This window comes from Ammospiza nelsoni, chromosome 4 (genome assembly GCF_027579445.1).
Source record: "Ammospiza nelsoni isolate bAmmNel1 chromosome 4, bAmmNel1.pri, whole genome shotgun sequence".
In the NCBI taxonomy this organism is placed as follows: domain Eukaryota; kingdom Metazoa; phylum Chordata; class Aves; order Passeriformes; family Passerellidae; genus Ammospiza; species Ammospiza nelsoni.
The window spans coordinates 18,869,638-18,895,589 of record NC_080636.1 but is presented as its reverse complement, the minus strand read 5'-3'; the positions used below and the strand labels follow the sequence as shown (position 1 = coordinate 18,895,589).

The 25,952-nt window shown below is 40.3% G+C and overlaps 1 protein-coding gene across 9 annotated transcripts in view; it reads left to right on the top strand.

Moving 5' to 3' along the window:
• ABLIM2 (actin binding LIM protein family member 2) overlaps window positions 1-25,952 on the top strand; it is a 130,482-nt gene that overhangs the window by 95,486 nt on the left and 9,044 nt on the right. For 4 of the 9 annotated variants that reach the window (XM_059469940.1, XM_059469939.1, XM_059469938.1 and 1 more), the window contains 9 exons: window positions 989-1,087; window positions 6,465-6,566; window positions 7,879-7,932; window positions 11,420-11,472; window positions 12,081-12,213; window positions 17,630-17,688; window positions 19,627-19,681; window positions 20,989-21,053; window positions 21,225-21,305. In XM_059469940.1, the coding sequence (XP_059325923.1) occupies window positions 989-1,087; window positions 6,465-6,566; window positions 7,879-7,932; window positions 11,420-11,472; window positions 12,081-12,213; window positions 17,630-17,688; window positions 19,627-19,681; window positions 20,989-21,053; window positions 21,225-21,305 (701 nt within the window). The remainder of the gene's footprint in view (window positions 1-988; window positions 1,088-6,464; window positions 6,567-7,878; window positions 7,933-11,419; window positions 11,473-12,080; window positions 12,214-17,629; window positions 17,689-19,626; window positions 19,682-20,988; window positions 21,054-21,224; window positions 21,306-25,952) is intronic. The other 5 variants (XM_059469944.1, XM_059469943.1, XM_059469946.1 and 2 more) reach the window with 3 other exon arrangements.

Below are 25,952 nucleotides of genomic sequence, written 5' to 3'. Positions count from 1 at the left end.
CAGAGCATTTATATTATTTTTTGTTGTCTTTTAATTTCATTGGGGATACGTTATAATTCTAAACTAGTTTGGAAAATGCAAGTTCTTAATCTTTCCAGGGGAAATGAAGATTTTAGAGGTAACAGAAAAAGTTTTTACAGGATTTGAATATTTCTACTACACAAAGTCTTTGACAAAGTGGATATGAGATGGAGTAAAAAAAAAATCTATTAGAGTGACATTAATCTCTGCTGAAGGTCTGGTAGCTGTCACACCTCATCTTAGTAGCACAATGCTAAAGCAAGCAGGAAAGACAAAAGGAATTCCAAATAAAATTGAATGCTTTAAAATTTAGAAGATAATCTTCATAATCACCATTTTTAATAATTGCCACTAATCCTCCAAACGCTGTTATCAGGACATCATTGCAGCAAAGCAGAGATGACTTGAGAGTATTTTTCAAGGTACTTAATCACATATGTAACTTTCAGAGCTCAAATAACTTCAGGATGTTTCTTCTAGTATTTAAATTAGCCATGCACTAGAGTGTCCTGTGCATTGTGAACAAAATCCTGGCAGTGTGCAGCACCAACAGTGAGAACTGGACCCACTCGTGGCACAGTTCTCTGCAGAGACAGAGAGGCTCTTCCCATTTCATTTCATTAGACCCATTATGAGCATTTCTCATTCCCTCTTGCAGCTTTTTAATATGCAGGTTTTCCCCTGAGTGCAGCCATGCCTTTTCTGGAATATTTTCTGATGCCTTACAGTGGTTTGGGTGATGCCCTTTCTGTCTGCAGAAAGCCCCCGTCCCTTGGCTGACCCCATGGTGTGGCCACTGGCATGTTTTTAGCAATAACCAGAGAAAGAGGAAGACTTAAATGTAAACTGTGTGTTTTCTAAGCATCAGGAGGAAAATGTTCCTGAAAAAAAAGGATGGCATTGTAATTTGTGGCTTTCAGTAAGTGAACTAAATAGTTTATTTTCACTTACTCTCTGTTGCCCCCAGCTGGTACTCACAGTCTTGGTACCAGTAGCTGCATCTCCCTGCCCCAACACCCAAGCCTTACATCTACATTCAGACATCATTACATCCCTTTCTTCAAAGGTAAGGTCCAGGAATGCAAAACCGTGCTGTGATAATGTAGATTTATTCAGCTGTGTTTCACTTTTATGTCTGTGCAAGCATGGCTTCCACTTGGATAAAATTTGTCTTAATTTCGTGCAAATGCTTCCTTGATGTACTGTATAAGTTTTACAAACTGAGTGGGTATTGGGTGTTTTATTTTTGCTTTTTCAATGAGTGTTCAGTGTCTTTCAAAGGGTTAGAAGGAAGGAATTTGCTTTTATAATGAAACTGAGGAAGGAAAATATTTAAAACTCTGTTAGTTCTAAAATACCTTTACCCTTTCTGGTGATGCTAAATAGTATAATAAGCTTACACATTTGATACAACATAGGATGATCAGTTATCTAACCTTCCAACCTACATTTAGATATTCTTCATATTATTTTTGGCATTGCCAAAAATTATGACAGCTGGTTACATCAGTGCAGCTACACTGACTCTCAATTAGTCTGTGCTATATCTTACAAAACAGGAACTGAATCTCTTCTCCTTGCCATTAGTTTTTTTGCAGTGGATTTAACTTCCAGCAGCCTCCATGTTGTGAATGAGGCAGTGCTGAGGAATGCCAAGAACCCTTGAGACAAAGGCTTTTTTTTTAGTCAGTTGGTAAATGTCTGAGAGAGAAGGCATTCACCTACCACATTTGTCTTCCCCTGAGTCTGTCTTCTCTAGTAACAATATGAGCTGTGAGGCCACGTGAATGGCGAACACTTTGAATGCCTGTTCCTTGACTCTCATATACTCTCTGATTTAATAAAGTGAAACTGTTGTTCTTGAGGTTGTAACCAGTAAAGAGAAGGGAATGACCCTCTGCAGGAGACAGACTTGCACATCACGTGAATAGCAGGTACTCGTTGCCTTTGGAATAATAACTAATAAATCTTTTTTTGGGCCTTGATGCTCCCTAAAGTCAGCTGAATTTCACTGGGATAAACAGAAACAGAATCAAGCTTGAGACATCCAAATATAATCCTTGAGAGAAAATTTTGGAGGAAGGAGCTAATGAGGTTAAACTGTTTGTTGTTGTTTTAGAGGATACCTGCAAAGCTCCTTTCCACAACCAGAAGCAGTCAGCCTCCCACACATTTCTTGAAGGGCTGGCACAATCCCTGGTATTCTCTGAGGCACTGATTGAACTGTTTTTGTATCTCCCCTCTCATTTTGGATGGTATTATCCAACCTGATGTACTGAGTAATAGAAACTTCTTTGGTGTGCTGCAGCACATGATTTCAGTGTATGGAAAGCCTTTCCTCAAAGTCCTGTTGGCAGCTGCTTGGCAGCACTCCTGTGCAAATGGAATTCTGCTCAGTGCTACCTGCAGTTTCTCAGAGCAGCAGCAATTATTAAGTGCTGCTGTTTGGATGAAGGAGTTGTTAAGTGGTAGCTCCTTGTGCCCAAATAATTACTAGCAATGTGATCAAAATTATAATATTTTGCAATTCTGAGGCACTTTTTTATCAAGGAGTTAAATATTTTGCAGGCAGTACCTTACAGTGCCTCACAGTGTTCCTGTGAGGCAGGTAGGCAGGTGAACATTTTTATAATTTTCCTAAGTAGGTAATCCTGGGCCCTGCCAAGGTTCAATAGATTATTCACTGGTTTACACAGAGTTAATGTCTCTGTCCAAAATAAATCAAAATATTTGCTTCATCCTCTTCAAGGTCTCTAAATTCTGAGTTTCAGAATGTGTTTTTTTCCTTATCTTAAGGAGCCTTTTGATGATGTGGATGTGCTCTTTTTTCCTCTTCAAAGTGGTTAGTGTGGAAAGAGTGGGATTGTAGCAATAGTTGGTTTGTATCCAGACCAGCCTTAATGTTGCCACTTCAGTTTTAAGAAAGTGAAATCTTGCTTATTTAAAAAAAAAATAAGATCCAAAAATAATACACTGCTTTACTATACTAGAAGTATTCTTTTTAAAACCAGCACTCCTCATATGTCATAAAAGAGATTTCCTTACACTTCCAGTAGACAGATACATTACTACCCTAGGGAAATTAAAACAAGCAAAATCTTCCTTTTGATTTCACTGAGTTTGCATCATGTTCTTCCTGAGAATGACAGGGTACATAATTTTTTCCAGTGACAAATATGATTACTTAGTTCCTGTTCTTCCATCAGTGTTCTGCAGTCTAGCTCCCATGAAGTGTAATGGGATGAGCTGTTATTTATCATGAAGGCAGATGATTTGGTTGTGCTCTTTTAAGGATTTTTGTCCTCAAAATAAATTCTGTGACAACCTCACTTCAAGAAAGCTTCACAATTCATGCCACTGCAAGTGATAGGTGTGATATTCCAAGCACCTATGCTTGGTGTAGTAGTTCTTGAGGTGGTGGAGTGAATGTGCTGAGCCCTGCTGAAAAAATGTTTGCTTAAAACATAGTGGGAATTATCTTGCCTTTGTAGTGCAGGAGCACAGCCTCCTTTTTTTGGCTTTGAACACTTGAAAATAATTAGTCATCAAACTTCAGAAAACTTCTTTTAATTTAATGCACGATGGGCAGAGATAATAAAGGGCCCTGTTTTGTGAGTAGGCTTGGACAGCTCCCTCATTCAACCACTGGCATCTGTTTGTTCTTCAGTCCTGAACTTAGACAGCTCTTGCTGTAACTTACTATAAAATTTTCCATCCTCATAGATAAGATAAAAGCTGATTAAGTAGGAGATATAAGCAATATTTTACTTTTCCTTGAAAATGGAGCGTGGTCTGAGCCCTGGTCAGTTGGCTCTACACACACAGGGTTAAAAGTACAGCCTGCCCTGTCAGCAACCAGAAGACACAAGGAAGTTTTTGTGGTTTACACTCAAGTTCAAAGTAAGCCTTCCCAGATTCTTTCCAAGTTAAACAACATGCAGGGCAGAGTTAAAGATTCTGGTTTTTTGCTCTTCACTGATCAGTAGAGAAGATCACAGCCTGTGGCTGCTTATGGCAGAAGGCAAACCCAAAAGTTTAAAAATTGCTCTCTCTGGTAGTTGTCTTTTCTCTGAGAATTTATTTGAAGTTCTTCTTCAGTCTATGCTAAGCAAACCTTGAAAGAAATAGTTTATTGGCAAAGTATCATTTTAGAGATTTAAATTATAGCCTAGCTTAAGTGACTGACTGTAGTTCCTACTCATTAACTTTCTACATGGGTCTTCAGTTTGCTTTATTATTAAACACTTACTTTGGTATGCAGAATGTGAAATACAACTACTCACATGTCTATCTGAATCAGTGGCAGAATGAAAGTTCAAATGTGCATCAGTTTGTGTGAGTGGAGTCCAAGAAGAGCCTTTTCCATAATTTCATCCTTTATTCTTCCATTTTGAGCAAGTTAGAGGTAATGGCTTTGCAAACTGCTCCACACAGATGATCCTTGCACTGAGGCATTTTTAGATTCCCTGTCCCCTGGTACTTGCACTTATATCTGTGTTCCTGCAAGCTTATTCCTCTTAATTAATGCTTCCTCCTGATTCCTTGCTGACACTCTACCCTGTCTGAAGAATGACTTTCTGTGTGTGTACAGTACCAGCACCTTGGGTCACTGCTCAGTGAAGTGATTATTCATGCAAATCATATCTGAATAGAGATTTTAATAATATGCTAATTTTTAAGTAAATGAGAAATTAATACACTGTGGAAATTGCTTGATAACTTTCATTTTCTGTTTAAATTAGAAAAATCCAATAGCAATATCAAATCTGAGTGAAGAGCATTACAAAAATTTTAAGAACTTTGGAGGTGTAATGGACCTTATTTTAGTAGGTATCTACCAGTGCCATTCAGGGTTCTTCTATTTAATAGGGATAGGCAGGAATCTGGGCAGCAAGCAGCAAAGAAAGCGGTAATTCATAAAGGTGGAGTGAAAACCTGTCCCCACTATTTTCCAAGGGCAAAGTAGGAATCAAGAAACTGTCTGGTTTCTTGTCTGAGGACTACTTGCCTTCAAACTCATGGTAATGCACCAGATTCTTAGGAATTCCATAATTTTCTTAACATTTTGGAGAGACCATAGGCCATCAGCAGCTGTAGTTGGGATTTCAGTCTCTCAACATCCCAGATTACACTTTTCCAACGAGAAATCGCTGAGTGGTCACAGCTGAACAGCTTTTGAGGTTTAATTTTTGGTCTACTCTGAACACAACAGACGCAAAAATTAGGATGGATTAGTCAGTGTATTGTCATGAGATAACACAGCACACTGTTCTGACCTTGTCTGTCCTGTCTCTGCTCCCACTGAGCTGGGTGGCACTGTCCCCTTGGCCTCAGTGGTGCATGGCAAGGCTGGCTTTGGCGGCAGTGGGGTGGCCATGCCCCCACTGTGTGTCCGCAGAGACCATCCTCAGGCATGGTCTTGCCAGCTCTGGAAACCCAGCAGCTCTGTGGTTATGAAACATCCCCTTCATGAAGGCGCAACTCATGCCCTGAGCTGCTGCACTTTCTTTACCCCAGAGAAACTTGCTACGCCATCATCATTACCAGCCATTAAATTTCATCCACACTAAAACAATAACAGCAAATTAACAGTCATTTGATGTAAGAATAAATGTCATGTTTGCTTCCAGTTGCTTAACAGTGCTGTAAACTAAAAGGATTTTACAAGTCCCAAAAAAGTAGAGCTTTACTTTTTTGTTTGCCAAGCAGCACTATAATGCCATAGAGTGTGCTTCAGGGAAATAAACCAGGAGGAGATGAATGACACATAATGAGCATTTGAAAAAAGAAGAGGAAAAATGAATAAGGAAAAATCCTATGTGTGTCTTGGAATTTGGTGAAGTGACTATGGCATTATAGATCCATGACTTGATAATCCAACCTTGTTTGCATAAAAATGCTGTGGCATGTTACCTGTGGGGAAAGTTTGCAATTGAAAGCCGAATTTCAACATCTATTTTTGTCACTGATATATGCAGGATTTTTTGACTTAACCATAATGTTTATATTTTTGTCTGGTCCTGCTTTGAGATAATTTAAACACTACTGAATTATGTATTACTAGTTTCAGGGGCAGGCTACGAGCCATAGCATTTAACGTTTAAAACACTTGATCAATAGATTATTCAGTTAAGGCTATGCAAAACACATGGCAAGATTCTGGATGTTCTTATCCTTTGATTTTCTTTTTTAAAGCATCATTAAAAGAGAAGTTTTCACTTCAAAGTGGGGCATCTTAATCTGATATCTATCAGATAGTAATTTTTGATGAGTTGTTAGGAGTCTGAGACAATATAATATGTTGAAAAAGAATGGGTTTTACAAAAACATATATTTGAAACTGTTGGATTAACAAGTCATTCTGAACAAGCTTTTATGCTTGAAATACTCTACTTTGCTTTCCATTTTTCTTTTATCTGCTTTCTTTGCTCTTCCCCTTGGAGGCAGTGAAAGTGGTCGGAGCACTCCAAGCTTATCCATGTACTCTGACAGCAAATCTTCACCTTCTGTCTATCAGCAGGCTCCTAGGCATTTCCATATTCCAGGTAGGCATTAACTGCTTAGCTTTTGATCTTCAATTTCTAGCACTTGTTTGTTCTCTTCTGAATGTAATTTTTTTTTTTTTTTGGCATTGATTTGTGAATTTTGAAGTGCAGAAAGAGAAAATATCTACTAAGTGAATATCTGTTGTTAAACTTCTTCTCAGAAATAAAAGAAAGCTGTGTGCTCGTGTACCTATATGTTAAAAAAAGTTGCTTTACAGAAGGAACGGAATGAAAAATGTTACCAACAGTACAAAGTTACAGCAGCACTGGGTTAGTGGCTGAACTAGATGATCTTAGATGTCTTTTACAGGCTTAATGATTCTAAGATCCTATGATTTATAGTGCCATAACTGCATAGATGTACTGAATTTGTGTGCAGGAGGAATGACTGAAGGGGTTTTTGTTTTTTGGTTGTTGATTTTTCTTTTTCTTATCAGTCTGTTATCTGCATTTAAGTAATAGTAACATAAACTTTAAAAGAAGCTGGAAGACGTGAGAACTGCAGGGGGTTCATTGTGACAATCTCTGTATACGTACTCTACTGTTTTCAAGTTCAGTCAACAAGCACGTTAAAGTTACATCCACACCATTTAGCTTTTTGACTGCTAAACACATCTACATCCTCACTGTAATCCTTTGTTTATTCACATTTAGCTTCTGTGGTTAATGTTTCTGTAAACAGACCACAATTAGGAATTCTATCTGCCACAGTACTGAGTAAATCTGATGTCTGTGATTTGGGAGCCCTAGACTGTGGCTCTGAGTGCTTCCAGAAAATTCCTGGAAGGCCAAGTTAGCTATACAATTCAAAATAAAGACAAATTATAGGATTTCCTAAAAGAATAATTTGTATTTACAGTATAAACATTCATACCTGAACATGTACACTTTATTTATAAATAATGGAGAAAATCCTTTTCCAAGTGTGACAGTTGTAGTAGTCTGCTGTACTCCTATATGAATTTTCAATAGTGGCAAGTGTGCCAGTTTCTTTTTTGCTGATTATGAAGTATATTCTGGTAGTGCAGATGAAACCACCTACATATCACCCAATGGATGCCACTCAAGTTGTCTTAGAGCACTTTGAGGGACTTAGGGGGATTATGTTGCACAGGTAGGTATAAAGGTTTTCGGCATACGATGGATAAAGTTCCATCTTCTTTTAATAACCAGTCAATGGCAAACCACTGAATGAATGCATAGTTTTTGCTGAAGTTTTTGCATTGTTACTGTTGCTGAGAGGAAACCAGCAGTGTGGTCTGAACTTCTTGCTTACTCTTTCATTCTTTCCTTTCTCTTTCCTCTTCCTCAGACACTGGCATAAAAGATAACATCTATAGGAAACCTCCTATCTACAAACAGCATGGTACAGTCTGCTTTTCTCTGTTGCAGTTTTATCTATGTGTCTTTGCAAAAAATAGGTGTTGACTCCCAAATTTGTTTGCTGTAGTCTTTGCATTTCATTATGCCCCTATAACCTCAAATAGAAAAGGAGAAAAAGTGATTTGAAAATTAAATAGCATAAAATAGCACAACATGATGTCGGAGGATACAGTAAGTTCTCCAGAAGTGGGATACTGGTATTTTGATATGTTGTGGTGATTCAGAGCTGCTAATAAGTGCCACACAAAGTGTTGTGCTACACCCTGACTGCTGTTCCATGCCCTGTTTGCCCTCTCCTGCCTCTCTGTGCTGGTCCTCAATATAAATCATTACATGTAACTTCTCAGGCTGAGCAAAAAAAAAAAAGAAAGACAGACAGCTAAAAAAGTTTAATATTATAATGGTGTTTGGAAAAATCATGAACAAATGCAAAGTAACAATCATCCGGTGTAAGTCAGCATAGTTTCACTCATTTACAGAAGCTGATGTTAGGACTCTGATATCCTGTATCCTGTCTGTGCAACTTAATTTTATAGATACTTTTGGTTTCTAAAGAGGATTCTAAGCAACAGCTTTATATTTGCAGGCTGGGCATTTTTATATCAGTTTGCTGTCTGTCAAAGTCTGAATTATGTCAGTTTTGCACTGCTGTATGGAGTTGTCCTTGTAATCACTGAAGTGAGCAGAGAATTAAAGTAGCAAGTCAGCAATCACAATAGGTTAACAAGAATATATGTTTTAAACTTTCTTTTCTAGATTATAGACATTCTGAAAGATTGTGTTTGGAAATAATTTTTTTTTTCCTGACAGAGGACAAAACATAATTTACTCTAACTAAAAAATCCCCAAAAACCATAATATTCCGAAACAACAACAAAAATCAATAAACTTTCCTTCCAATAAAAATAATACTAATGAATATCAAATTTAAAAATATTTATTTTTTTTGTTCTGGAAGGACTCCCAGCCTAAAGCATGAACACATGAGCAGCTGATGATTCAGCTCCTCAAGCTAATGGGACACTGAACTAATTCATGCTGAAAAGGAGCCAGATAACATTCCTTTGTTGAAGAGACCAAGTTTGAACAAACAAGCACAAAAATGTTCTTTAAAACAAGAAGTGCAAGAAGCTCTTCCAAAACGTTTGGTTTAAAAGATTTTAGTTACATCAGCACCCAACAGATTTGCTATAGCCACAGCTTCTGTGTTTCTATTATAAACAACCAACTTCAGAATGAGAAGAAGGTGGGGGAAGAATGGAACATGCAAGAGATCAGGCTCAGAGCTGGGGCTGGAGAGTGAAGAGTGTAGGAGCCTGCATGGTTGTGTGTGTGTGTATTTGTGTTTTAGAAATATTTGAACATTATTCAAAGTTACTAAAAAAGTTTGGAAATCACGTTGGGATTCAGAACAGAGTATCCCTTGTAGTGGTGAAGCCAATGCTTAGTACTGACGAAATTCAGAGAACTTGGATTTATCTGCCAGCAATGTGTTACACGAAGCCTTCTCAGGAACTTGGGAGGGGCTGGCCTTCATGGCCCTCACTGACTTTGGCTGTAAATCCTCTGCATCTCTTTGAAGGCAGATGCTGTCAAGATCTTTTGGAACTTTCTTGAAATTTCTGAATAGAAATCTTGAATCAAGCATGGGGTGTTTTTCCTTTGAAAACATCAATGTCTTGGAACAAAAATAAAATTTACAGAAATGCATCAGATCCTCTATAAGGATTTCTGATTTAATGAGAGCCAGATCTGTTCACATAACCTGGAATAACTTATTGACTTGCAGTTTAGGGTGTGCTCCTAAAATATCTGTGAACCAGGTTTAGGTCCTTCTTGCAGAGTAGGGACTTTATTCATCATCTGTCATATTTGAATATTCTTTCCTATTTTATTCCTCAGAGAAGCAGCTTGCCATCATGGGGAAATACCCTTGTCAGAGTGCTATGAGATAACTGTGAAAACCTTTTTCATAATGCGGTTCACATTTTGTAACCCAGCTTCTTTTTTTTTTTTTTTTTCCCACACTAAATGGAAGTGAGAGGAAGCAGCCAAACCCTCTACAGTTCCAGACTTTCACCTCTAACCTACAGATATTTCCCTTATGGCAATTTGTCATTTTTTATCTACCACCTCCTCAGCAAAACCAGTTAAGGTCTGGATGTGAGCTGTGCAAAGGCACCAGAAATTGCATCAAAATAACACTGAAATACTTTTGGTGGTGGCCTTTTGCCTGTGTTGTTTAGGCACGGGGCAGATCCTCTGCAGACATGATGGCTGGAGAACTGGAGAGGGCAGAGTTTTTCCCAGCTTGCTAGGAGTTTTCCAGCATTTCTAATGGTGCAGTTTAATCTCCTCTCCATCTCTGTCTCTAAGGATCTCATCTGAGCCTTAACTTTTACCTTATTGTACTCTTTCTCTTAATAATAATTACATTTTCTGTCTACATTGCATTGCACAGGGCCATTTTTCTCAGGCACTGCAGACAACCCCCTTTTCACATTAATTTCTCATGGGCTTAAATTTATGCTATGTCCTTCCATTATTCCAGTTTTGCACCATTAAAACTCTCCCAGACTACCCAGAGGGCTACAAAGGCAAGTAGGGCTCAAATTTTAAGAACTTACCTGAAATTGTGTGAAATTTGGCACAAAACTTTGTGTAAGATTCTCAAGTGTAACTTGGTGTCTGGAACAATACCCTGGGAAATAAAAGACAAGGACAAACACATTCAAGGGTTGGGAACTATCTAATGAGGAGCTTTGAGGTTTTCAGTTCTCTTCTCAGGAAGTTGGAAAGTTACAAGGAAATAACCCAATGGTAAAACATCAGCAACTTTTTTTGGGAAACATTCTTTAACAGGACAATATGGGCAGAAGAGGAAAATACAGTCATAAAAATTGGTTGGTCAAGAATTTTGAATTTTAGAGTCTTACACAATCTCTCATGCATATTTTATAAAGAGGCAATGCCAAGTTTTTTCAAAATTTTCTTTACCATGGTTGTCTGCCCTCTTTGGGATCCCAGGAGACCCAGGTGTGCTGACTACAAAATATCTGTGTGACTACTTGTACTTTCATGGTCATTGTAGCACAGAAGGGGGAAGTGGCTTCCCTGTGAGTGGTGGCCTTAGAAATTTGTCCCTAAGTTATGATGTACAATTCTTTTTCCCACCAATCATTCCCCAAAAGTAGTTTATTCCTGAAATGCAAGTTCAAAATCCAGCAGGAATAGATTCTCAAAATTCACAGTATACATGAAGGACGAGGATTACTGTAATACTTTCAAAATTATTTCAGTTAATTATGTGAAACCATAGCTCTATACATCAAATTTTCTGTCAAACTCTGTTTTTTTAAATTGATTTTTCTCCCCTCTTAAAAATATTTGGAACATAACTACAGTCAAAACAGAAGACAAAAAATAAGATGCATTCTGTTCAAATTTTTAAAATTAATTTAATCTTACAGCAGCAAGAAGATCAGAAGGGGAGGATGGAAGCTTGGATCAGGACAGTAAGAAGGTAATGATCAAAAAGAACAAAAGGAAGTATTGATCATTCTTGAAGTAACTGGTTTTTAAAACACATTCATATGTAAAGGTATTCTTTTAAATAATTGAAATAATCATTACTACTTTTAGGTCTTTCCAAAAAGACATAGAAAAGCTTAATCTCTCACCCAAAGAGTTTAGAATGTACATTCTACAGTAAAGAGAAGTAGGGATATTGAGATTAAGAGCAATAAACTATGGATTTTCACTGGGTCTCAATATCTACATTGGTGATTCAGCTAATCCTGCAGACATAGGGTGCATATCAACCTAGAAGAAAAATGTCAAGAGCAGATTAATTATAAGAAAATGACATAGGGCATCTTCTAAAGTGGAGCACAGTGGGCAGCTTCATGAACAGAGAAACTATCCTCAGCCCAGCTGAAAATTAAAAGTTTCTGGTAGCTGTGATGTCTTATTCACCATGTAGTCAGCTTTTGTAATTTGATAAAGGATGGTACGAGCGTCAGTGAGCATTAACAGACACGCAGCTCTCAAGGCATGTGAGACAGCCGAGGTAGGAGAACTGCCTCCAGGTGTTAAATCCTGTATCCTGTAACAGCCTTTTCCTCTCTGCAGCTCAAGAGCAGCTGGCTGATCCTGAAAGGGGATCTGGAGACCAGAACCAACTCCCCGGACTCGGAGACGCGCTCGCTGTCACTCACCGCTGGCAGCGACCGGGCGCAGGAGGGCACGGCCACGCCGTACTGCCGTGAGTGCTGGGGCACCAGGGGGCTGCTGCACCCAGGCACCCAGCTGCTGCACCCAGCTCCCTGTTAGTGCTGCGCCCAGGCACCCAGCTCCCTGTTAGTGCTGCACCCAGCTCCCTGTTAGTGCTGCGCCCAGGCACCCAGCTCCCTGTTAGTGCTGCACCCAGGCACCCAGCTCCCTGTTAGTGCTGCACCCAGCTCCCTGTTAGTGCTGCACCCAGGCACCCAGCTCCCTGTTAGTGCTGCACCCAGGGACTCTGCTCCCTGTTAGTGCTGCACCCAGGCACCCAGCTGCTGCACCCAGCTCCCTGTTAGTGCTGCACCCAGCTCCCTGTTAGTGCTGCACCCAGCTCCCTGTTAGTGCTGCACCCAGGCACCCAGCTGCTGCACCCAGCTCCCTGTTAGTGCTGCACCCAGGGACTCTGCTCCCTGTTAGTGCTGCACCCAGGCACCCAGCTGCTGCACCCAGCTCCCTGTTAGTGCTGAACCCAGGGACCCAGCTCCCTGTTAGTCCTGCAGCCAGGCACCCAGCTCCCTGTTTGTGCTGCACCTAGGCACCCAGCTCCCTGTTAGTGCTGCACCCAGCACCCAGCTCCCTGTTTGTGCTGCACCCAGGGACTCTGCTCCCTGTTAGTGCTGCAGCCCAGCTCACAGCTCCCTGGCTGCCTCTGTGCCTATCTCTGCCATAACTACACCCATCTGTCTGTTGTGCCATGGTTTGTGAGCATTCACTGCCTCCAGACTTTGATGGTGAAACTATTTGTAGTTTCTTATTAGTGAAAGGAGCAGCATTGTGGTGGTGTTTGAGGGTTCCCAGGATGAGGGAAGAGATGTGAATCTTGATTCTGTGTTTCAGAAGGCTGATTTGTTATTTTACTATATATATTATATTAAAAGAAAATGGTACACTAAAACGGTACTAAGGATAGAGAAAGGAGACATCAGAAGGCTAGCAAAGAAAGGAATGAATAATAAAATCTTGTGACTGCTCACAGCCTCGACACAGCTGGCTGTCATTGGTCATCAAGTAAAAACCATTCACATGCTGAGTAAACAGTTCTCCAAATCACATTCCAAAGTAGCAAAACATGGAGAAGCTGAAACTTCCCTGCTTCTCAGGATAAAAGACCCTGGCAAAGGGGTTTTTCATAAAATATATCAGTGACACAGCACTGGCTGTGTAAATGAACTGTTGTCTCTTTGGAGAGCAGAGATTCCTTACCACAAAAACCCACTTCTCATAAAAGTGCCCATTTTTTATATGATACCTATTTTCAGTAGACAGGATGGTAGTGTATCAAGCAGATTTTCCATTTGTGCTAATTATTAGTCCCTGACACAAACTCTGTATTTTGAATATTGATGGAGCCATTCCTTCTCTATCAAGATTTCCTTGCTCCAGAGATTAATTTAGCCTTTTTTTTTTTTTTGTTATCACTCTCAGTTATAAGGTCACAGAAATATTCCAGGTGGGAAAGGGAATAATTCTGTAATTGAATTATTCCCATGCTAGCTGTCAGTACCAAAAGCATGTTCTTCACATTTCTTATTACACATTTCAGCAAGTCAGAAGCATTACTATTGGGCCTGAATTTCACTTTAGAGTTACATACGTGACAAAAAATAAGTTTAGCGAATTCTAAGAAATAACTGGGACATTACTCTCCTTGCCTTCTCCACTTTACCCCATGCTGCAGTAGCAGGTCATCCAGGGTAAGCAAGCTGGGGAAGCAGTTTTCCAAAAGAATGCACCCAATGCAAGGCATGTCTGGCAGCAGGGCTAGGATCTCAGTGTTGTGGGCATTTTGGTAATGTGATAGTTGGCTCCATCAACTTATATTAAGGAAATTATGGCTTAGCTATGCAAGGAAGAGGAAAAACAGATGCTACAAAGTCTGTCACAAGGCTGTAACAAGATAAAGAAGAAAACTTATTTTAGATCATCACCAGTCTCACTGGGCTAGCTTAAAGGAATTTGTTAACTTAATCCTCACTGGAAATCACAAAGGTGTACTGCAGGATTCCCTGTGCAGGGGAAACTGAGTCTGACCATCTAACATCTGATTAACATCTGTAAATCGTAGCCCACAAATGAGCACCTTTGAAACCTTTCATTGTCATACACACATGGGGTATGTCTGGAAGCTTTATGGAGTAGATCTGATGCTCTTCTACACATGTTTTGAGAGACCAGTCCTTAAGTGCAGATTTTCAGCAGGGAGGAGTATGTAGCACACCAAGAACTGTTATACAGGAACAACATATGGGGTTCGTTTTTTCCTCTGAGAATGTTGCTATATCTGTCACTCTGCTATACTGGCACTTCTTTAATATTTTTGATTATCTTGGGAATGTGGAACTGTTAAAACTAGAAATGCAATAGATAATTCACACCTCTCTGTCAGGGTGAATATCCCATTTGTGCCAATATAGGTTCTGTAGTTCATTTTCCATTGCTTTTTATCAGCATTTCTCTGTCCCTCATGAAAGTTGACTCCATTACCCAATTAGCAACTACACAGAAATGACAGAGGAAGTTTTGTCTTCCTGAAATTTATGCCTTTCCTTATGCTTTTATTCACTTACCTGACTGTTTTAATACCTGTGGACATCCTAATTAATTCCTTTTCTATTCAGTGTTTCCCTATTTAGTTCTGAATGTTCATAGTCTGTCATATGCCCCCCATTGGCCACAGAAGAGTAGCATCTCTACCTCTTGCATTTCTGCTTGAGAACTCTGGCTTTCAGCCCCGTCCCGTGGCATAGTCAATGACTATCAGAGAAAATAAACTTTTTAGGCATAGGTTTGGTGCCAAGTGGTTACATACAGAGTGGAGGGAGTTAGCAGGCTGTGAATTGGTAGTGATGTTTCCAGATAAACTGAGCAAAAAGCTCTTCATTTTTCTGTCCAGCCTCTGAGCAAACCAGAGTAGGGTTGTTCTGCTCTAGAAGAAATTTTTCCACATTACATTACTTAAATGCCCAGAAGAACACAACTAACAGCACATCAGTGTGAGGCTTGTGCAATCAACAGGCAGGAGTGGAGCTTGCATCTCCTGACATCCACCTGTGAAAATGGGTCTTGTTTCTGTATATGCAGATGTGTAATAGCTTATCATTTACCATAATTCATGATTTTAAGTGTTGAGTATTTAGGAAGCAGCCATCATCTAGGAAGGCGTGTAACCCTTGCTGTTGATGTGTCCATGATGTGCTGAGAGGCAGCCTCAGCCTGGACGAAGCAGGAGCCGTACCCCTGCAGCGGGTACCTGTTCAAACAGTGTCCAACCACAGAGGAGCGGAGCCGGATCAGCGGCTCTCAGTGCTGTGCTTGGGCCGTTCGGGCTCCGCTCTGCGCTCCGCTGCTCCGGGCGGCCGCGCGGTGTCGCCGGCGCTGCGGCTGCGGCTCCGCCCGCCAGCTCCAGGCCGGCTCCGGGGCAGCTCCGGCTCCGCCCGCCAGCTCCAGGCCGGCTCCGGGGCAGCTCCGGCTCCGCCCGCCAGCTCCAGGCCGGCCCCGGGGCAGCTCCGGCTCCGCCCGCCAGCTCCAGGCCGGCTCCGGGGCAGCTCCGGCTCCGCCCGCCAGCTCCAGGCCGGCCCCGGGGCAGCTCCGGCTCCGCCCGCCAGCTCCAGGCCGGCCCCGGGGCAGCTCCGGCTCCGCCCGCCAGCTCCAGGCCGGCCCCGGGGCAGCTTCGGGCCAGCTCCTGGGCAGCTCCGGCTCAGCCCGGCAGCTCCGAGGCAGCTCCAGGCCAGTTCCTGGGCAGCTTCGGCTCAGCTTGACAGCTCCAGGCCAGCTCCGCGCCCACGTGGCTCTGCTGCCAACTCCTCTTTACCTTGGGGCAATGCTCCTCGGTGACCGAGGGTTATTTAGCGACAGAACAAACCTCACTCGCCCATCTTCTCTGTAGCCAAAAGATTGATCTGCACACTGATGTCCAACATAGCAGCTTTTTCCAGGCAGGAGCAGAGATGGCAGCTTTGTTGCAGATACAGGCATTCTGTTGCACAGGTATTATTTTACTCTTTGCTCTCTGCTGGCGCTACCGTTCACATAACAGGCAATTATAAGGTTTTTGTTTTGTTGTTTTTTCCTCTCTCAAGTATAAGAACTGTAGTTGCCCTTCTCTAATGGTAGGAGGCATTTGGTTTGCAATGCAATGTGAGCCTGTTGCTCCCTGTTTAAGTACATTCAGTGCTTTGAATTTTTTTTCCCATCATGACAGTGATTCACTGGCCTACCCTTACTCCTTTAGCTTTTCGTCCTTGCTCATTGCTGCCCTTTGTGTTCCCTGGATGAAATACTCCTTCAGTGCTCAAGCCCTACCTGGGCTGTCTTTCACCTTTGCTGGGTTCTGAGCACTGACACAGTGCAACTCCCACTGATCCCATTTCTTCTTACCTTGTTCTCTTTTTATTTGGATAGCTGGAGAAACTTTTGCTATTTGTTTTAATATCATTTTCAGTGTTTAGCTCAGCTTGACTTCTGGCAGTTTTCAGTTTATCTCAGCACATTTTGAGCTCTATGCTGATCCATCTTTTGCTTTTTCTTTCTGCATGCTTATTCCTAATAATCTCATTAGGGTATTTATTAATCCAGTGGGGTCTGGATTCCCTTCCTGCATTCCTCTTTGGACAGAGACTGCTAACAATTTTGACAGAAAGAAGTATTGTATATTCAGTTCTTTGAGCCATCTGACTGCTGTAACTCTTTGCACCAGTTTTACATAATGTCCTATACTGGAGTCAGGAATGTTTATTACACGTGTGTTTGTTCTTCTATTGTTTAACTTTTAAACTTTCTTATTAGAGTCATAATACTAAAATTAAGGCATTTCAGTTGTCTCATAATGACCACACTCAGTTTCATCACTGTATCACATCATTTATTCATGGTAACACTACTTTGCCAGTTTTCTCCATCTTAAAACTTTCTTTCATTTGGGTGTATATACTCTGTCTGATTTACTTTATCCACTGCTGTATCTTCATTTCTGCATTTTTCCAAGAGATGTTTTACAGGGAAAAGAAAAAAGTTTTTATTTTTTCAAGTGGTAGGGTATCAACCCATCTTTTTTTAAGAAACAAAACCATAACCCAGAACTCATATAGCACATTCAGAAGTGATGATCTAAGTCCCTTTATTCCCAATTTCAAGTTCTGATTTAACACCAATCTGGAAGGCAGAGATTTCACCCCACAACTCCCTCCACATTGTGCCCCTGGCATGCTGCTCTTTCTAGATATTGCTACACATGTTCATGTGCATGAAATATGGAGAAAAGATGAGCATAGGTCAGTTATATCTCATCTCATTGATAGAATATTTGCATTGATCTTGTAATTGCTGTTTCTGGATGTTTTCTCGGATTCCCTGTTTTAGTAGGCTGTGGAAGATTTAGCTGTATATTATGTCTTTTACAGGATTTCCATATTCTAAGTCTGCTTCTCTACCTGGCTATGGAAAGAATGGCTTACATCAGGTAGGTACACATCTAAATCCATTCTCCAGGGAATAAGGTCTCATAAGCAGACAGCTCAGTAACTAGTTAAAAATCTACACAGTAATAACACTTCAAAGGTGTTTTGGCTGCCAGCCCTGTCTGACAGATTCATTCCCTAAGTGGGTTGCAGTTTGTCTTTCTGCAAGAGTGAGACTGACTGAGGCTTCTCCTTTTAATTGTGTGCATCATGAGCACTGGGAATCTTGATTCTCCTCCCAAAACAAACAAAGATCTAAAATCTGCACAGGCTGCACATACTAGTCATAGGATAGCTTGAATTAATTATAGAGACAGGCCTATAATTAGGCAAGTAATGATCTTAGAGCAAAGGTGGAACACCCCACATCCATTGCATTCCTTGAAATATCTGTTCTGTTTTTTCTAGTGTAAATGTGTGTGTCTGTGGGGTGTGTGTATTCACACACAGCCATTGTAATTTTAAGGCAGGGAGGGATCAATGAAGATTGAATGACAAGGAGCAATCTAGAAAGAAAGTTGTCTAACCAAATTATGATCAGAACGGACTCCAAATTATTTTTTAATCCTTCTTTGCAACTTTTATTAATCTTTATTAAAAAGTAAGCTTTGACAATGTGGCCTGTCTGGCATCTAGCATTATGGATTCTCAGTTCAGGGCTTATACTATTAGGTGAAAAACCACTATGGTTTATAGTAGTGAGCAATACATAGATGCCTGTGCATCTACCTTTTCAAGAATTGATTTGTGTCCAAATTGCATGGAGAGGACCTCGATCAAATTCCCTTCTTACTCCAAAGGAAGATATGAAACCTGCAAAATCATATGAGGAGGATTGAACTTCCCCAGTGACAAGAGTCAAAGTGAGAGTCATTTGGAAGGAGCTATAAGAAAGAAATTATCAAGGAGTGGCTAAATGGATTTTTCAGTAGCTGCTGAAATGTCCATCCCTTTGAGTTAATATTACAGGACTAACTATGTCTGTGTTGCTTCAATACCTGGTTTCTTGAATTCTTCTCTGAAGAAAGGAATGACACTGAAATTTTGTCAAATAACATTTAGAAATTTAAAAGGGTCCATAAAAACGAATCCCACCTGTGAGTCAAGAGGTTTTTCTGACCGTTCAGAATAGGTGTTGCCAGTAACCCGAAGTGAGCAAGGCGCTGGCTGCGCTGGTGAGGCACCAAAGCCATCCCAAGGCTTCCCGAGCCCGGAGCGCTCAGGGTGCCTTGCAGTGTGCTGGGAAAGCAGCAGATGGCAGCGTCTGTCCCTTAGAAAGAGTCCCAAACCTGTATGAGAGTTGAAAAGGTTGCTCATGGTCAAATCCTTGAGGCCAGAATTCCTCTCAGAATGGATGTCCTCTGTTTGGATTGTAGGTTCATTCATACCAGCTTTTGTGGTTTGTTATTTTTAATCAGCCATGCTAGTGCTGCGTAAATAAAACCCCAAAAGCAAGCAAGGAGCCTTGCGGGTTATTGTGGGCATAGCTGTGCACACCATTGATACCCTAGCAGGCAAAAATGAGATTTGGGAAAAAAAAATCATATAATAGTGCTTTTCTGATTTCCTCTACTGTTTTTTGTCATAGCATTTGTCAGCAAAGGAAGAAGACAGTGGTTCAAACAAAGCACAAATATGGTACATGTAGAGTTCTCCCTGGTCAGTGGCATCAGCAGTGTGAAGCAGAAGGCAGAAGGAGAAAAGTTGCAGTGCAGCAGAAGAGATTTGTGATGATGGCAGTAACACATCAGCATGTGACAGTTTCAGTGTTACCTTGCTTACTTGAGCAATTAGGTCAAATTTGATTGAGACTTATTTCTCTTTCTCTCACACAAGGATCTGTATTTGGGTTCTGTGTGTTTCTTTTTTTCTCTCAACAATATTCAGAGTGTGATTTTTGTGTATTTTGCTGTTACATTGCTTCTTTCTTTCTCTGTCAGCCTGAAACTATGGGCCAATATGAAACGGACCAGGATGCAAGCTGGGGGATGAAAGGTACATTTTTTTTGCAATATCATTTCTCCTTGTGTTTTCACCCTTTGAGGATTTTAATTAACATATTGCCATAAAGGTTACTATTCTGAGCTCTTCCTGTAGTTCACATAATAATGACTAGCCAGAGGCACAGCTCAGTGTCATGTTTATCACAGAGAATATTATTTTTTACTTACCCCAACCTAAAGGCTTGAGTCTTGCATCATAGGGTGGTGCAACCAGGCTGAGTCAACAGCAGGATCCTTGATATGTGGCAACAGCTTTGTGGTGTTAGTCTCATATCAAAGACAGGAGGAAATTTAAGATAATCTTTCCTTCAAGTCTACTTGGAAAAAGTCCATTGTGCTTCTTGGTTGTGCTACAGTGTGGTTAAAAAGTGCAGAGTTCAAAATGCAGAATTTATTTGCAGTATTTTCTTTTTTTTACAGTTTTAAGTAATATGGAAGTTGGGTTGGAATTTTCAAAGGAGCTGAAAAATATTATTTCCAAGACACTTTAACTCATTATAAAAATCTTATTCTAATGCTTCACTTCATGACTCTGTGTTAATAAAAATCTTTGTCTCAATGTTTGAATAGGTTAAAGTAAAGGTTTTGAAAAGTAGACTCAATCTCTGATTTTATTTCAGACCATAAAGAGGTCTGTGAAAACATTTTGGCTCTCCTGGTTGTGTTTAATCACCATTGTGAATAGATAACACTGTGTGGTTATATCATATGTAGTCATACACTGACCTAACTACAATTCCCTTGTGCTAGTGTAGATGCAGGAGTCATTGTTACCACATCCTCAAATCATCTTTTCTTCCCTATTGTTATTCCCAGCACAGTCAGCCCAAGTGCAGGGTGTCAGCATCTTGTAATATCGTATTATCTCAGTGGTTTTCATCTGTGTTTCCAAACTGACATGCCTTTAATAATCCATATATTTTAACTATTTTCAGTAAAGAACAATAAGGGCAGGAGTTTTGGATGACAGACTGACTTAACTCTGCACATAAGCCTTCTGTAAAAAGAGATCCCCAATTTTGCCAGACATACTCACCGTGTAACCCAATGGCATTGGGAGATGGATTTTCTGTAATAAGCCTTTGATTTCCAGGACAATTACTTTGGTAATAGACAGTGTTATAGGCTTTTAGGGCATGGGGGTCAAGTTCTCACTATGCATGCAGTTATCCAACAGCTACTGAGAAGGGAGAAATGTAGTAGCATAGCACATTTGTGATGTACCTAAATGTTCATTGTGGTTACACGAAAAAACAGCTATAAATTCTAAACTCTGAACCTGTTCTCATTCTTTTGCAGAATACAAGGTAAGAAGGGCTTTTCCAGCACTGGAAGAACAATCAGATTCAGCACTTCCTAGCAAGGTTACATGGGTTCCTTTCTTTTATTTCATTTTGTTAATTTTTGTCCCAGTGAAATATTTGTCAAATCAGGATGCAAGTATGTACCATTTTTTAGTAAGTTCCTCATACCACCATTTCCATGCAACAGAATTGGATTCAGCTGGAGTTCATATGTTCTTGTCTTTTTAACAGATTTATCCCTATGAAACTCTTATTGTAACAAACCGAGTTCGTGTGAAATTGCCCAAGGATGTGGACAGGACCAGGCTGGAGGTAGGAATGTTTGCTCAACAGTTTTGCAAGTACTTCTTCTGTTTTCTTACTATCCTGCATACCCCTGTGCCTCAGTAATAGCAACAAAGAAGAGAGAAGAATAAGTGAGAACAATGACATTATGTATTGTATTTTTTTTCTCTCAAAAAAGGCAGTATGTAGGCAATTTAACTAAAAAATTACCTAAAACCTGGAAAATGTCTGACCAAATGGTTTTACAGAGATACTGATAAAACCCATCAGTTTTGGATGATTTTACAGGGTATTGGAAGTTCAGGTGGGGAGTGGGAAAATGTGGAGTTTGTTTTGGTTTGAATTCATATAAAAAACATCCTCATAGAATAACCTAAATATTACAAAAAGGCTCAATTCATCCTGAAAATACATGGACCTCTGTTTAGTCTGTTGTCTCATTCAGCCTCTCCTTTGGCTGTGTGATCTGTGGTCACTCTACTACAGCTTTGCTCTACCATCCACATCTCGCTTAAGATGGAGAAATGTAGATATAATTTATCATAACAGAAAGCTGAGTATCCAAAGATCAAATTCTGAAATTGATGTTCAGGCAAAATTCCCAAAGTTGATTTTTTTGACTGATCAATGACAGGACTGAGTAAAAACTCACCTTAAGTAACCTATTTTTCTGTGAACTACTATTAAGAAGAAGAGATAGCTCAACAAAAAAGATGTGATAACAGTACTGGACTTTTAGAAATATTTATATTTTAATAAATTTACTGTATTTTGAACTTGGTAATATGACAAGAAAAGAAGAAGGAAAAAATTACTTTTCAAACAAGAAAAGAAGAAAAACTTTGAAGGAGCAGAAAGTTCCTCTGATTAAAATCAGTTTTTAAAAACAATCATTTACCAGACTTGCATACATATACTATGTTTTGAAATTGGTATTATGCTCTTGAATACTTGAATGTGCTTGTCACTTGATTTCCTTGAGTCAATCAGTGTTGATTTGATTGTAAGGAAACAAAAGCCTCAGTTATGAGCTTTTTTAAGTGTGGTTTATAGCAAGGCATGATAGCAATATTAAAAAGCATGATGAATCTGGAAAAAGGAGCAGGGAGTTGCAGGGATGCTCCTCTGGACACATCCTGTAAAGGATTCTTTCATATGTACATATTTACACACACGTGTGTATGTGTGTGTTAAAGACCAGAGTCTCTGTTTAAACACAGCAGACCAGTCTGAATAGCAAATGCACCTCTAAATTGCTTTGTTAAGACAACACAGAGTTTGCTTTGGATGGACCATGCCTGCCCTGGCTGCCATTATCTGTAACTCATACACCATCCTCAGCTGGGATTGCTGTTTGTTTAACTTTGGAGCTGTTCAGTCTGCCTCACACCAGGTGCAGCACAGGGCCTGTTGGCTCAAGGAGCCCAACCACTTCAAAGATCTCACAGAGGTTTGCAAAAAAGAACAATAAACAAGATCTGCTTCAAACCTGCACCAGAAAAGCAGTGAGGGGACCAGGCCAATCCTGCTGATTGCTGCACTATGCTAAACACATGTGTCTGCAGGAAGGACTCCTTTGTAGACTGTCTTACATTTAATAGAGATTGGTAGTTTGTTAAACAATTAAATTAGCAGAGTTTGAATAGCACTGTAACTACTGTGAAAGCAGAGGCAGTTGCTCATCTACACATTCAAACCATGTGTAGAGTTGAGTGACAGGCACAAACCATTGCCTTCCCTGTCAGCCTCTTCCCCTCATTCCTGAACCTTTCTTTTGTATTACAGAATTCCTGGAAATAAGTAGCTTTGCATAGAAAAGCAGCTTATCATTATTTCCCTTTTGTGGCCAAAGTAGAATATAGTAACTTAATGATTGACTTGTGCACTCAGCAGATTTCAGGCTTGGGCAGGACCCAGGAATCAGGGAGCCCAGGACTATGTGGGTTTTTAGGTTTGCACAGAAGCAGACCAGGCTTAGAAATGTGGATTCAGACTGCTGTCTGTTAGTGGAGGACTCACTTCACATGCCTTGATACCTTGGTATCTCCAAGTTTTTGAGGACAGCACTGGGAATACTGAAAGCATGTACTAAGGTTATATTTCAACCTTTCTTGAGGTCCATTTCACACTTCCTAGATGGTATGATTCAATGCTTGGGGTCTCTAAGAGGCAAGTGCTGTTTCAAATCTGAATTGGTTTCCAGCTGTTGTTCTGTTTTTCATCCTGCACATGCTATGTCACTTGTGAAAGGGCCGATTTCACCTACAGAAATGGTAGCAGTGCTAGGTCCATGTATTATCCAAGCTGTAGAGTGATATATCTAGGAAAATCTCCTAAGAAAAAAAATCCATGTTCTAATACACCAGTTTTATTCTGATTATTTGTGTGGGCTGAAGCCTCACCTTGCTGTTGCTGCTGCAAAGCAGAGCAAGTTCCTGGGCGTGATGGCTGTGGCCAAGGGTACAGGTGGTGTCTGTGAAAGGAGACCCGGAGCTTCTGTGCTTCACGTCAGCTGTCAAGCCTGAAAACAGACTTACTGTGTCTGGTATCAACAAAATATCTCTCTCACTCATGATGTTTCTGGCTTCTTGGTCCAGTTTGGAGCAATAAGGTCAACTAAGTTTGCATGAGGTAGATTTATTTAAGAGCCATCTCACAATTTGTCTTGAAGCAGCCTCCTCTTTGTGAAACAGTTAGTTGTGAACTTTGAATGATCCATCATAGGTGTCATGGAAGGAGCATTATTGTTTGTCTATGAGTCACTCTTCCAAGCAAAGTCTCCTACACTGAGTGTTCCTACCAGGAGAAGTGAACTCAAGTCAATGATATTAGCTCCTGGGGTCAAATTAAGGGAGGCTACAACAAAACCTTGTCTAATGCTCCAGGACAACAGGAGGGTGGGGATTTAATGGGTGGTAGTGTTTTCCTAACTTCACTCCCATTGTGAGTATTTTTTAGATTACACTGTTGTGCAAGAAATTTATTTTAAGGATTATAAAAAATATTTTCCTGTAAAAATGCATATTTTTCTAAGCCCAAGAGGTATCTAGAGATTAGGATGGCTCAACTGGTAATAAATGCATTCAAATAATAGTCATTCTTTCCTCAAAAGTACGTATAACTAAGCATAGAAACACTCAGCATGTTTTTGTTTGCTTGTCTTAACTCAGCAGTGAGACAGAAGTACCCAGCTCCTTGTGCTCTTCCAAGGAGATGTTTTTGCCAACAGTGAAGTAATACATGCAGCACCAAGAACTGGTTATAATGAGTAGCCAGCTGATTTTTAAATACCTTTCTGGCACTTTGGTTTTTGAATAAATAGCCTGGATCTCACTTTTGTATAAGCTGATTAGAAATGCAAGGAGTTTACAGTAGATAAGGATTTGGCCAAGGAATGTTTTTTAGGAGTTTCTCTCTACCACAGTGCTGTTTATTGTAATGTTAGATGAGCAGAGCAGCATTCCCATGAGCTATTCTAACAGGAAAGGGTGAAGAACAAGTTCATTCACACAACAGTGCAAGTTATGTGAACAACCAAGCAGTAACACAGGTGGATTATCCATCCTGGGTGGAGAAGAGGAATTGCACCCTCCCCATGTCTGCAGATAACATGAACTTGAGGGACTGCAGCTGATGCTCAGGTGAGCAGAGCCTCTGTTCAGAGGGAGCTGGCCAGGCTGCAGGAGTGATTGACAGACACTTCATGGAATTCAGTGACGATAAATGCACATCCTTGCACTTGTGACCAAGTAGCACAATTCATCAGGACAAGATGGGGAAGCAGCTCTGAGGAAAAGCACCTGATTATGCTGATGGAGAACAAGCTGAAGATGAACCAGCAGCTCACCTTTGTAGTTGAAGGAATTATAGGGCAGGTCATACCCACCCTGGAGGGTGGCACTGGAAAGCCAAGAGGCAACAGTCATAAGCTGCAGGAAAGGAAATTACAATTAGATTTAAGGGGAATGTTCCTCACTGGAAGAGTAATGCAGTGAACAGGTTGCCCCAGAAGCTGTGGAACCTTTATCCCTGCAGGCATACAGAACTTAGCTGGAAAAGACCTTGAGGAACATGGTCTGTTTTGTCTTTATAGTCTTCATGGTCCTTAAAGTTGACCTTGCTTTGAAGACCTCTGTAAGTCTCTAATTTGCCTAGATTGGTATATTCTGTGAAGATATAGTATAATTACACAACAGGATTATTTGGTCAGTTTGCTGCAATAGCATTTGAAAAAATATAGCAAATTTGGTCTATCTCTGAACTTTTTATCCCTTTTTATTTATTTTTAAAGCAACAGTTAAATATATGTGTTCTGAACCAAACTTCCCCATTTTGGACAACTTAAGTCCTGAGTTTTCAGGACTAAGACATCCCCTTTGGATGGTACACATTGCACATTCCTTACCTGATGCTTCTCAGAGGAAGTTGAGTTTACAGACACTTTCAAATATTTTGCAACCTCTTTTAAGTACTTGAATACCTTTATACTTTGAGGTTTGTGCCCCCAAAAGCATGCATTTGATACTTTTCTCTTAGATTGGATATTGTTTGCCTGTTCTTCAGTCACACAGTGTGGTTCAGTGCACACATTGCACATTCATATTGGTAGCTCATGCGAGCTGCTTGGATTTATTTTTTTTTCCTGCTGCAGTAGCTTTTATCACAGAGTATAAG